Source organism: Hetaerina americana, unplaced genomic scaffold (genome assembly GCF_022747635.1).
Source record: "Hetaerina americana unplaced genomic scaffold, ioHetAmer1.1.p SCAF_7, whole genome shotgun sequence".
In the NCBI taxonomy this organism is placed as follows: Eukaryota; Metazoa; Arthropoda; class Insecta; order Odonata; family Calopterygidae; genus Hetaerina; species Hetaerina americana.
The window spans coordinates 7,850,184-7,863,988 of NW_027287316.1; the positions used below are offsets into that span (position 1 = coordinate 7,850,184).

Sequence of the window (13,805 nt, forward strand, 5' to 3'; positions counted from 1 at the left end):
TCCCGCATAATTTGACAAAAGTTCAAAAAGATGCTCATGTCAATTGGTGCAAAGATATGTTCAAAAAATACAATCGTGGTGCATCAAAAGCTGCGAATAGCATCTACACAGGTGACGAATCTTGGATCTATACGTATGAGCCCGAAACAAAAAAAGCAATCCACTATATGGGTATTACAAGACGAGGCAAATCCGACAAAAGTGGTTCGTGCACAAAGCAAATTGAAGCAATTGATCGCCTGTTTCTTCGGAATAACTGGACATGTGGCTACCGTGCCGTTAGGGCAACGTTGAGCCGTGAATTCTGAATGGTACACGAGTATTTGATTGCCAAAAGTGCTAGGTGAAATACGGAAAAAGAAGCGGCAACGAAGGATCATTCTTCATCATGACAATTCAAGCTCTCACAGATCGGTTTAAACAACTACCTATTTGACTGGCCAAAACGTTGAATTGAGGGGTCATCCACCGTACAGCCTTGATTTAGCACCAAATGACTTCTTTTTATTCCCATTTATCAAGAAAAATTGCGAGGCCAACGTTTTTCAGTGCCTGAAGAAGCCGTTGATGCATTCAAAAACCGTGTTTTGGAGGTACCTCGATCGGAGTGGAAAAAGTGTTACGAAAATAAGATGGATAAATATGAAAACCAAATTAAAAATGTAGTCACTCTGCTGTAATGCCCCAGTGGATGAAATTTATAGATGGATTGACTTACCAGTGATGTGTAGAAAATGCAGATGAGGCAAACTACGGGCGTTACCGCGTGGGGGCTCACTCCACTGACTGAAAATTAATTAATGACTTCTTCAATTACAAATAATTTTTTTTTACACAGTTAATGCTTAGCATTTAATATTACTACAAAGACGATTCATTTGTGAAGAATATGATGATTATGGGTTTGGGGGCCTTTGACGGGAGTGGTGGGCATTTAGACCTCCTGATCCAAATCATGCTTAAACTACCAGTCACATGCAGACAGGGAGCACCACAGTAAAGTTATGGGGGTCACCGAGCCAACATTGCATGACTTTGGTGATCTAATGGGAACCGCAGTGTCAATGAAGCTAGGCACTTGCTTGTTTGTTAAGTACATACTACTACTGACAATAGGAAACTTAACGAAATTTCAAAATTCAGGATTTGAAAGAAAACGAGAAACAAATTATGCATGAACGTGCATGAATCAGGGTGCCCTCACCTTGGCTGAAGGCTAATCCAGGGATGTAAATGATGACTGGGATGAAAAGCAACTGTAAAGTAAGAAACAGAAATATTTCACTATCTTCACAATAAGAAAAAATATATGAAAAACTGGTTTAGTATGATTGATTATTTCTTATCGAATAGGTACTGAAGTCAAAAGATGTGGCAGGCACTAAGACAGCATATTGAAGTGGCAGAGTCTGATTTGATCTATTGTGTGACGTAGAAAATGCCTACTCACTCTACTATTCACAATGCATGATACAGTAATAACAAATAGCTCTAAACTCACAAAACTCTATTGAAAAATGTTTGTTCCTGTTTATTTAAAAATGAAGCATGCCTAATTTACAATTTAAATGTCCCTTATTCGTTCTCACTATTTATTCAGGACCATAACAATTCATTTCATCCAGCACAGTTTTCATTATTGAATGAAATAAATTTAACTTTTATTTATTTTTTATCCCACTCAGTATAAATAAACATATTAAGTAATGAAACAATTAAACCTTGCTCTTATACCTCATACATATGCTTACCACTGCTCCAGACTTCTAATGTGAACACACTGGGAAATCAAGACATCTCTAGTTCACCAAGTATATTTATTTCATTGAATTTATCTGCTTGTTTATGATGAACAACATATGCCCTCCTTATTTTGCTTTAGTGCATATTGGCGATCACAGATGCCTGCTTTGAAGTTTCTGAAGAGATGACACAAGGATCAAAAGTGTTTGGGCAGTTCTGGACTTCGTCTTTTCCTAATGGGCAAAGTCAGGGTTGGGCGGACCGACCTTGCCCACCAAATGCATGAAGTACGAGGGTAAATTGGAAAGGAAGGTCCCCTATTATTTTTTCTTGAAAAATCAAATTTATTCTCAACTTTGCGTATATTTTTAGAAAGGTTAGCTATTTTTCTACATAGTCGCCTTGACGATCAACCACTTTTTGCCTCCTTGTAAGCAGCTTTTTAATACCGGCGTCGTACATTTCTCCCGCCGCGTCGCGAAGCCAACTGACTATTGCTTCTCCGATAGAAATTCATCGCCATTTAGAGGAAGTGTACGGTGTATGGACATCAAAAACGTGCGGAAGTGGTGCAGGGAGATTTTGGATGGCCGGGAAAACGTCCACGATGAGCAGCGGTCCGAGCGGCCGAGTTTGCCGGAATCAACGGTGGCTCGTATTGACGAGATGGTGCGCAATAACCGGAAGTCTAAATGAAGAGAGTGGCTACTTCCGCGTGCAGAATATTGTGTCGGAGGTCCTCGGTTACAACAAGGTGTCTCACCAAAGGAGTGTAGCGACCACCCTATTCAATGAATTCGGCTGGGATATCATCGACCACCCTCCTTACAGCCCGGACGTTGCCCTCAGCGACCACCATTTGTTTACTGCTCTCAAAAAACATCTTGGAGGACAGAAATTCAAGTCAGACGAGGAAGTCCAAGAAGCAGTCGTCAGTTGGCTTCGTGACGCGGTGGGAGAAAGGTACGACGCCGGTATTTAAAAGCTGGTTACAAGGATGCAAAAAGTGATTGACCGTCAAGGCGACTATGTAGAAAAATATCTAAATGCTCAGCCTTTCAAACGATGTACGCAAAGTTAAGAATAAATTTGATTTTTCATGGAAAAAATGGGAGACCTTCCTTTTCAATACGCCCTCGTATGAGTGGACGATTACTTTGGATAGGTTATATTTGGCCAACCGCGATCTCATCACAGGAAATCTGTGATGAGATCATTTGATTTTGTGGGCCCATATGACGGCGATAATTTTTATGGAAATAATTGTGTGGGATAATATGGCACTGAATCCATTTCTAAATTGCATACTCTCTGTAGATGGAAATATCTGTATATGCAGACTATCTGTAAATGACCAACAGTTCAATAAATGTGAGGTATCACTAATCCTAATAATCCAATTATACTGAATACCGAAATTTGCATTTGCTTTCAATTATTGAGGTTAACTCCTCATAAATAAAATTTCATCCCAAGAATAGCCAGGGCAGGAGTAGCAGGTCACAAGAGACACGCACTGAGTGAAATGAGAAAGTTGATGGGAACACGTCTTTTTAAAAATGAGGTCATTTTCACTAAAGCTGGGTGCTGCTTAATGGTGAGGATTTTTGGCATAAAAAACAAAAAACCTTTTCTTTTATTGATTGACAATATAAGTTTTTCTTATCATGATGGGTATTTGTAGATTGCTGAGAATATGGAGATATAGCGGGTGCGGCAGCATAACTTCCTTTTTTGAAATCGTTTTGTGTCTGAAAAAAAGAGGTTATGTTGCCGCACCCTGCATTTGCATACGGAACAACATCAGAAGAGATGGTACAGTGATTTAAACATAATGAGCAGATTAAAAAAATAAATAAAAGTAAATAAAACAGTTTCTGGCATCACTCGGTGGAAAATCTTCATATTGAACTGAAAATTAAACCACTTGGCTTTTCCACATGAAAAAAATTTTCCTCAAAATTTTTTCTCATAAAATAAATTTTCTTCGCCCATCTGCCCACTAAACTGACACCAAGCAAAACTTTTACAGCAATGTAGTAACCACCTCCCAGCCTGCTACTGAATCACCTAATTACCCAGTGCCGTTCGCAATACCCATTCCCCCACTCCTCTGCCAACTAATCGACGCCAAGCAAAACTTTTTTCAACAATATATTTTTTTCAACATACAGGGTTCGTCCGGAAAATAAGTGTACTGACTCCTGGGCTGGGCGCGCCGCTCCAGGCGCGCCCAGCACCGCTCTGACGGGCTGCGATTGGAGGGGGGTATGTTGGCAAGCGACGCTGAAAAAGGCAGTCGGCTCTGAGCTGTGGTGTAGTGAGGAGCTCTGTTAACGCGAACCTCCACGCTCGACCCACGTCACGGAACGCGATGCCGAAGTTTTTGGAGCAGCGTTATTCCATCAAATTTGCGGTAAAGCTTGGGAAATCGTCTACCGAAACTGTCGGTATGATTAACCAGGCTTACGGGGAGTCAGCCATGTCCAGAAACATGATCTTTCGGTGGCACAAGATGTTCGTGGAGGGCAGAGAAGAGGTCGACGACGGGTCTTCGAGAGGTTCCCGATGATGCCTTCGCGGGAGCGTTCCAGGAATGGGAACGCCGCTGGAACAAGTGTATCGACTCACAAGGGTCCTATTTTGAGGAATACTACCTTGATCAAAAATTTCCCGGAATTTATTCAGAAAATTAAAAATACAAGTTTATTCATCTAAATCTATATTGTCCCCTTCAAAGTAATCCCCATCGACTGCAACACACTTATGCCAGCGCTTGATCCAATCCTCGAAACATTTTTTATATTCGGTTTTCGGTATGTCCATCAGTGCTTCCTGCGATTTTTCCATTACTTCCTCTCGGCTGCTAAAACGCGTTCCCCGTAATGGTTTTTTAACTCGATTGAACAGAAAGAAGTCACAGGGAGCCAAATCAGGTGAATTCGGTGGCTGTTGGATGGTATTTGTTGCATTTTTCGTCAAAAAATTACGAATAATGATAGCACTGTGCGACGGTGCGTTATCATGGTGCAAAATCCACGAGTTTTCTGCCCACATTTCTGGTCTCTTTCGGCGAATTGCTTCACGCAAACATCTCATAACGCCCAAATAATACTCTTTGTTTACTGCCTGGCCTTCTGGCAAAAATTCATGATGCACTACACCGTTGTAATCCATGAAAACCGTCAGCATTGCCTTCTTTTTTGACTGAAAACGACGTGGTTTTTTTGGTCTCGGCTCATTTGGTGAACGCCATTCACTTGCCTGATGTCTGGATTGCGTGTCGTACTCATAAACCCACGTCTCGTCTCCAGTAATGATCCTTTTGATGAATGTGGGATCGGATTCAGCCTCGCAAATCATGTCTTTTGCGACGTCAACACGGTCTCTTTTTTGCATGAAATTGAGGTCTTGAGTTGGCACCAACTTTGCTGCTACACGACGGAAACCCAAATCATTAACCACAATGTCTTGGGCGGATCCATAGGCAATGTTCAAGTCCTCCGCTATTTCTCTGATGGTTAATTTGCGGTTATTGACCAACATTTCTTTTACTTTATCAATTTTTTCACCGACTTTCGATGTCGATGGTCTGCCACTGCGTTCATCATCTTCGATTGACTCACGACCACTTCTGAACCGCTCGTGCCACTGGTAAACGACCGTTTTTTTTAGAGAATCGTTGCCGAAACACTTTTCCAACATTTCCAACGTCCGTGCGCCACTAAATCCGTTTTTTACGCAAAATTTAATACAAGTTCGTTGTTGCAAATTTAAATCCATTTCTGCAATTGTAAAAAATCGCCAACACACACAGAGATAGATGTACTCTTGGCTACGTAACTTTTGCAAATGTCAAGTTATGACACTAAGATTTAAAGGGAATATCAACAACAGATGTACCAATTTAACAAAAAAAACAGAACTCAAATCGGAACGATGGGAGCGCCACACGGTGGTTATTCCGGGAACTTTTTGATCAAGGTAGTATTAGCTTAAGATATGTAAAAGTGTAATACATTTTTTTTCCTGAGCTCAGTACACTTATTTTCCGGACGAACCCTGTAGTATTAATTCCTTCTGCCAGCCTGCTAATTTATCAATTTTACCATTCCTCCTCCTCCGCCTCCTCCTCTTCCTGCCTCAACCAATCCTTGCTTTCCTTCCTCCCTCCTCTTCCACTCCGTCCAGAACTATGTATACTGTGTTTGACTTGTATTTTTACCTGATGATGTTATACCATAACGAAACCTAGGTCGTAAATAAAAGTTTTCTTTGTGGTAAAGCCAAGTGGTTCAATTTTAAGTTCAATAATGAGTAGACACTGCTGAATAGTAAAACATTGCTGCTTTAGTCAATACCCTCAAGAGACTTCCTGAAGACAAAGGATAATCTATTTATTTCAAGTAAACAGATATTAATTGATTATGTCAGAAAAATCACACTCATGAAATTGATAGAATTATGAAGTAGTGTGTAAATTCCATGACTGATTTTTCCTCATTAATGTCTAAGAATGGTAAAATATTCCAAATATTGGATTTCAGAATATTTACTATGCGTACTTACATTATTCACGACATATAAAAGTGATCCCAGCTTACGAACTCTGGAGTCAAATCTCAGAGAGAAATACTGAAAGGAAGAAATCTTCGCTATAGCAGACAATTTATAATAAGCAGCAAACAGAAATACTCGGAGTATGACAGAAACTCAGAAAGTGACAAAGGCAATTCACCTCATATGTAGAAGTCAATTGCAGCTGGTAGAAAACAGGAACAAAGAATACGCCAGTAGCAACTGATGAAAGGAAGACTGGTATGATTACAATCCAAAACTGTGTCCCATACACATATATCTCTGCAGGCATTCCAAGAAGTGTTACTCCTGATATGAAACTGTCGAGTATTCACAAGGCATGGCAATCACATTTGATATAAAATTAGGCTATTTAAAATTAGGATTCAGTAATGGCAGTGATAATGAGAAATTTCAATCAGCTAAGTAACTGTCAACATATACGGGGAAACTACTGTACCTACGGGAGGAAACATTAAGAGACAATTACTCTTTGATTAATCTAAAATTTATTCTATTAATTTTCAAAGGATTTTGTTCGAATTTGTTTTTAATGAATGGCCACAGGGCTTTCTACGAGGGATAATTGGGAAGGAAATGTCGCTTCGCAAGCGAGGGCACATCCAGGAGGGCGAGATGTGCTTCGACGCGCATCACGGCAGGCGGCGTGATTCCAACTGCGGTGGCGAAGGCCGCATCACCCGGGAATCCCGGGCCCGGGGAAAACAAGGAAGTAAAACACTGCTGAAGCCGAAGCTACCTGCCGCCGCGACCCCTGTCAAGTATGTATGCTCCGACCGGGTATAGGGATGGAGAGGGAGGTTGTTGATTTGGTTGGGGAAGTGAAACTTTCAGGACGTCCTTGTCGGGTGCTGCTGAAGTGTCGGGCACAAATCTCCAAGGAGATGAGTGCTGCTTTGCGAGTCGGAAGGTGCACAGAGGTATCGTCACTGATTTAACGCCATAAAAGGTGATCGAATCTGGAACTATCGACAAAGATCGGCAAACTTTAGAGAGGGAAATCAGCTCTATTGCCATGGAATGCAAGTAGCTAATGATTTGCGTGCTCTCGATCGAATTCTGAGATAAGGCTTTTTACGATTGGATTATGTGGTTACGGGACGTGGTAGACCTAGGTTAGAGCGTTGGACTACTGATTGGAGTACCCAGGTTCGACTATCGGGCACGCCTCTAGCACCAGGTCTTCCTGAGAAACCATTGGCGGCTCAGGGAAATGAAATGCTCCCCCTACCCTGATGTGCGAATTTCACACACCGTCGGGATTAGTTTTGAGAGAGCTCTACCGACATGTTCCAAACCGACCTTCGAGTTGATAACTGTGTTTATGTTTTTTTAATAATGTTGTGTTGAATGTTAGTCGAGGATATCTAAATGTTAATGGTCAGGTGTGGCCATAATGAAGTGACCGCCGAGTGTGGAATGGAGGAAGTGACGGCCAACGTTGATACTAAGTCAGACGTGTGACGAAGCGTTAGGGGTCGTCTCGCGAATTTGGTGACATTGCCCCAAGAAAAAGCCCCGTGGCGAAAAGGATAACCGAAAATGAAATCGCAAGGGGTGCGGGAACTGATCGGACACGAGGGCCGACCAGCAGAACCGTTAATGAATGATCTGGAGGGTTGTTATACGGTGAGAGGTTTGTTTACCGCGTGAGTGAAGGCGAACGAATAATTGACTCATGTAGTCAACTGTGATAACGAAGAGTTAATGTCACAATGGGGCACTCTCCTTGCTTGTGTTGACAAGGCGAAGAGACGGGAAAGTCGAGGATAATAAGTAATGATTTAGATCTTTCCATTCAAATTAAGCCAGCTAAAAGAGTCGGAGAAGCATATTTAGCTGCGTCTTAGGAAAGTATAGAGATATATTTTCAGATTTCCATCCATGGATATTGCTTCCCACCACATTCCTACGGGTGATCATCCCCTTATCTATAAAATACCATGTCGCACCCCGCTTCATAAAAAGGCTGCTATCGAACATTTACAGAAGGAACAATTAAAGACCGAGGTAATATTCCGTAGTGAAGAAGGCTAAGTAGTAATTGCACCGAATACATCGAGGGAACGATTTTGGGTGAATGGACTGGGAGGATTTGACTATTTCACAACACTTGATTTACAAGCAGGTTTCATAAAATTTAATGGCACCTGGATTTCCACGCGAAAACAGAATTCAACGTAGATGGAAAGCATAAAATAATGCCATTCGGACACCAAGATGCCCCCGAGACATTTCAACGGGTGTGCACATGATGGAGTATTGAGATGTTTGAAGCCCACCCAAGCCCAGGTGTACTTGAATGGTGTCAATACATTTAGTGCTGGCATGGAAGAGCAGGCCCTCCGTTTGGCTAATTACTACATTTGGAGAGATTGAGAGAGGCCAAACTAACGCTCAAGTTCGAGAAATGTTTATTCGCTCAGAGAGAAGCTAATTATTTGGGGTGTATTAAAGGAGAAAGCGTCGTTTACCCCGGCCCGCGGAGAATTGAGGCAGTGAAAAATGTCCAACGCCAACACAAACGAAGGAATTGCAATCATTTTTTGGCATCGCTAATTATTATTGAAGGTGCGTTGAAAATCATGCAGTGACGGAATGATCCCCAATGAGTCTACTGAAGAAGGGTACCGCCGTTTCTGTATAAACCCCGGAGTGTGATAGGTCCACTGAAGAACTCCCTCGCAAGTAGTCTGGTTCTAATAAACCCGGATTCCATTTAAGCTTTTGTCCACTCCACTGGGGCAAGAAATTTCGCTGTGTGGACCGTATTGGCGCAAGAAGTGAATGGGGAAAACATCCTGTAGCATACTTCTCGAAACACCTACATGCTACGGAACTGCAGCACTACAGAAAAGGATCTGGCTGCATTGGCATAAGGGTAAATCATTTCCGGTGCCACCTTAATAGGAGTAAATTTAGAATAGTTACCAATCACGAGGCCCTGAAATGGTTGCTTAGGGCAAAGGGTCCTTTGCCCCGGTTCTAATGTTTAGGGTACTCGAGAGTTTGATTATGATGTGATACATAATCCTGATCCGCCCTAATTTTTATTTAACAACAGTGGAAGTTCATCAAAATTAAGACCCTATCTAGCACCTCTCCTTTCTTCTCCCATCGCCTCCGTAGGGAGCGGAGAGGGAAGGGCAGATCAATGAAACTCGCGTCAGCATCCGCAGACGAAGGAGTTGGTTTGGTGCAAGAGATGCGTCATTCCTCGTAGGCCAGAGTAAGGTTTGAGGACCTTAATATATCAACTATTAAGGAGAGAAACGGGGATGCCCCACGTCAGCTCGAAGCACGCTCACCTAGCACGATCCCCTTATCTGGAAGGTTCCCAGACGGCGCGGAGCCGCCGGAGGAAGGGATAAACGAAGAGGACACAATATCCATCCCTGGCCAAGGTCGCGGGGTGAAGGAAAATGAATGATTTAGCGTATTTTATCGGCATTTCGTGGAGCGATGGCCAAATAACAGTGAAGAGTAGCGTGTGCTTCAATCGGTGTGGTGTTCCCTGAAGACACCTGCTAAGTAGCATTACCCTAAATTTTGATCTGCTGCTGGAATTAATTAACGATTGGGAAGCGTTTTTGCGGATCTTAGGTTGAACGTTGAGAGGAGGTAAAGGGGAGAACCAGAGCGACAGGTTTCGAATGACTATGAGCCAAATGTTCAAAGGTTATCAAGGTATTAAATAGGAGTTATAGATTATTAAAGGGAATAAAAGATCCAAGAAGGGATGTATTAATGCCGAAGACCCTGTCTTAAAGACAGTCTTGGAACTATTGATTGGAAGGATTTATAAAATATCAATAAACGGATTTCAGGCATGGAGGAGAACTGGGAATGATGCAGAGGTGGAAGTTAGATACTAACTGATATTCATGGGAAATTTGGAGGAGAGGCTCCCCAAGGTTTATTAGAACTTTCGTATCTGAAGTAACTAAAATTAGCTGTGGAACCAGGGCCACACTCATGGGGGAGATTACTAAGTAACAAACTGTGGGAAGATCAGAAAAGGGAAGCTGGTCACACTGTCGTAAGTGCACGCCTCGATTTGATATTTTCAAGGCAATGGATTGAGACTAGTTTGCAGGGCAAAATTAGAAGTATATGGATCACCCCAAGTGTGTTTATGTAAGGGTTCTTAAAGAGTGAAGTGATACTCTGCTTCCTTTGTTTTTTTGGTCCCCGTTGAATATGGTAGTTTATGTTTATTATGGCACCGCAAAAAAACTTTAGCTGTGAGTGACTGCTAACTAGCTGCGAATAGTCATTGATTTCCCCTTGTGAATTATAGATCGCGTTCTGGATTATCATATTGTGCGCACATTTCCGGTGTGTTTCAAAGCCTGGGCTATTCAGAATGGAGTGCCTCTCATTCCCTTTTGATTAGTTATGATAGAAACCATTTCACTGTGTTAGACTGAAGTGATATCTTAACATGTGAACATGGACCGCTGATTCTGTGGCCATGGGATTTGTATCGCCTCACGGTAATCTTGGCTCTGGTGAATATGATACTCTCTTGTCTAGTAATTTGGGAGACAAATCGGGAGCTCGCCAACCCTTTCGCAAGTTATTTTCCTGTATCGCTGGGAGATATCCGCTGACCGACCTGTCACTTCGCAATCAAGCTTAAGTGGTTTGATGGCGGATGCGAATTGCTGCCACTTAACCGGAAGCAGTTTCAAATATTCCCATATGTGCATGACAGTCACTTTAAACGGAACGTTTCCGAGAAATTTTAATGCCTCTATTCGACTTCTACGACCAAAATGGGCTTTTGGAACACACACATTCTGGCAATGTTAGCGATTTGAAAGAGCCTGTGAGAGCTTTAAATTCGGCAGAGGGGAGGTACTTAAGTCTTCGACACACTTGGTGCAACTGCCGGGTCCTCGCGCATCCTCGTGAAATCATGCCAATCACGTGGAGGTGGAGTAATATTAGCTGTTGTTAATTAATTTGTAATAGGTAGTTATTATTGTTCTGAATTGTACACGTAGGGTTGAAGATTAAAAGGGTTTGTGTTATAAATACGACACTCCGCATTCCCCCGTGATTGACGCGACGCATAAACGTGTTACCTTCAGCAGATAGATGTTGAATTTATGATAATGGATTCTGGTTACTATCGACATATATATGAACGAAATATTGGGTCTAATTGGTCAAGATAATTGTTTTTGTTTTAGTACCAACCATCCCAGGTTATGGAATCCTACACACATTCTTAAAAAGTTAACTTTTCTTTTGGGGGTATTATTATTGCAACAACTCTCGACTTCCCGCGTCCCGGTCGTATGTCTCATTCCATGTCGTCCGCCTATCTCACGGAATCGCTTTTTCCTCTAGTCCTCCGAGCTAATTCCTCCTCATCCCTTCTCCCGAATACTCCAATGCCCCCCCCCCCCCAGATCACCTGCAATGCAACTAATTTTCCGCTCCGGACACGTGAAGAACTTGCAGTAAGTATTCTGCCGATGCAGAGAGGAAAGAGGGAGTCCCTGAGGAGAACGCGGAGAGGGGCCTGGGATCGGAGTCGAGAACAGGAAGGGAGAGTGAGAAGAGGTGACCACGTGAGTCGCGACTAAAGATTTAAGATGCGCTTGAGTAGATTTTCTTTGTTCTATTTTCCGAACCCCGAGCAATTTCCTGACTCAGGTAACACAATGACCCCGACGGAAGTCGGTGTATAATGGGTGAAGGTGTGGTGGTGTGCTAAATACGTCATTTAACGGTTACACATTTTGATTTGTTATTTATGCGGGGTCAGTGCCTTCACTCCCTGTGCCACCATTCGGCTTGCCAGGAATCCGCATAGGTTTTTTCGGGTATCGCCAAGGATTGAATCCATGGCCATTACGTACGCTACCAAACACACTTATCTACTAGTTTCTCAGGTTGGAAAACAACTACGTAGATGGACCATCTAGTAAAGGAAAACCTTCCTTCATGGGATGCCACATTCATTCATTCTAAGTCATGGTTAATAGTCTATTATTTATTAGACTACATTTCGAACAAAATGAAATGAACACCCATCGCGAGTAACGGAGTTCTCAGGGTACTGGGTTGGCTGGTCTCGAGCAAACTCAAGTCCAGCGTAAAATAAAATAAATTCTATTTCCTGTGAAATTCAATCTTCACCTCTACAGGTTATATTATTTTTTTACGATGATTGCATGACATAGCATTATTATTAGATTTGAACGCCAAATTCCTCGATGAAAGTTCTGCACGGCAGTTAAACTATCAAATATATTTTTATACATTTGGGAGAATAAGAGAATGGTCATGACTTCCACGTAATATGGCGGGATTGCATGCATTTTAGTCATCTTGGTCACTCCTGACTAGGGCAGTCTCCACCAAAACTCAAAATTAATGCCAAAGGTCGACGGTTATCTGCATCATACGAATTTGAAGGTTGGTGAGTGGAGGGGGGACTTTTTCCACTTGTCCTCCGTGTCCGTCTGCCTGACTCGTTCACTCGTAGACATTTATTTGGGGCTCTATATCGAAGCAATATTTTCTGATTTTTACAATTGTGACGGTAGGGCCTAAAGATCGCTTCGCAGCACTCCTCCATTGAATGCTTTGAGCCATATAAAGGAGTAAATCAAAGACTTAGGAATTCCCTAGTGGGACCAAGCTTATTTTAACCTGAAACAAGAAATCTTCTGGTGAAATACAGATTATTTTCCCTTAATATCTACGTTATTACCACCTTTTTTCACGAATTCCATTTAATAAGCTGCCCTTAAAAAGAGTACACCTTATACTAGGCCGCATACGGCGAGTAAAAGTCGCACATCGGAAGAGAAAGGCAGCGAGATCATTTCCCTCTGCCAGCTACGACGCTGAGGGTGCCCAGAGGCGTCGCCTGGAGTCAAAACCGGGCTCGGAGGTCAGTAGCTCATACACTCACGATACGTGTTAATTTCAGCGCTCCATCCACTGGGCTACCACGAAAATTGCATAGTACTATTCTACTTTGAAAGTAATTGAAAACAACCAATGGCTTCTACAACAAACACATCTCTAATAATGAAAAGCACAAGATCGAAACAATGGACTTGAAACAATTAATAAATAATAAACTGAACTAACCTTGATATCAGGGACATGGACACTGGAAACACTCCCATTTTCCTTCCACCCATTAAGTATTCCGCTGTTGTATTTTGCTTTTGCTTGGCAAAGAATGCATAATACGCTCCAATGAATGCCGATAAGGCTAACACCACAGAAAATACACAATAATCCACAATTCCCAGCGACGGAGCCATGTTCGAGACGGCTATAATAAACACAGCGTTACTATTTCAGCAGCCAATTCGTAGTATACGCACACCTTTTCGAGCGTGCTCTACACGATATTCCTTGGGGTTGGAATGTGTAAATTTCCTAAATTAATGTAGATCATGACAAAGCCAAGAGGAAACACATTTCATATC

At 42.2% G+C, this 13,805-nt stretch overlaps 1 protein-coding gene across 1 annotated transcript in view; it reads right to left on the bottom strand.

Annotated features, from left to right (window-relative positions):
• The window catches only part of LOC139696478 (sodium-coupled monocarboxylate transporter 2-like), a 30,708-nt gene extending 16,903 nt beyond the window's left edge, over positions 1–13,805 (bottom strand). The window contains exons 1-5 of the mRNA XM_071595263.1: positions 13,459–13,805; positions 6,482–6,641; positions 6,313–6,378; positions 1,205–1,256; positions 719–786 (exon numbers count right to left, since the gene is read on the bottom strand). Coding sequence (XP_071451364.1) covers positions 719–786; positions 1,205–1,256; positions 6,313–6,378; positions 6,482–6,641; positions 13,459–13,637 — 525 coding nt within the window. The 5' untranslated portion in view covers positions 13,638–13,805. The remainder of the gene's footprint in view (positions 1–718; positions 787–1,204; positions 1,257–6,312; positions 6,379–6,481; positions 6,642–13,458) is intronic.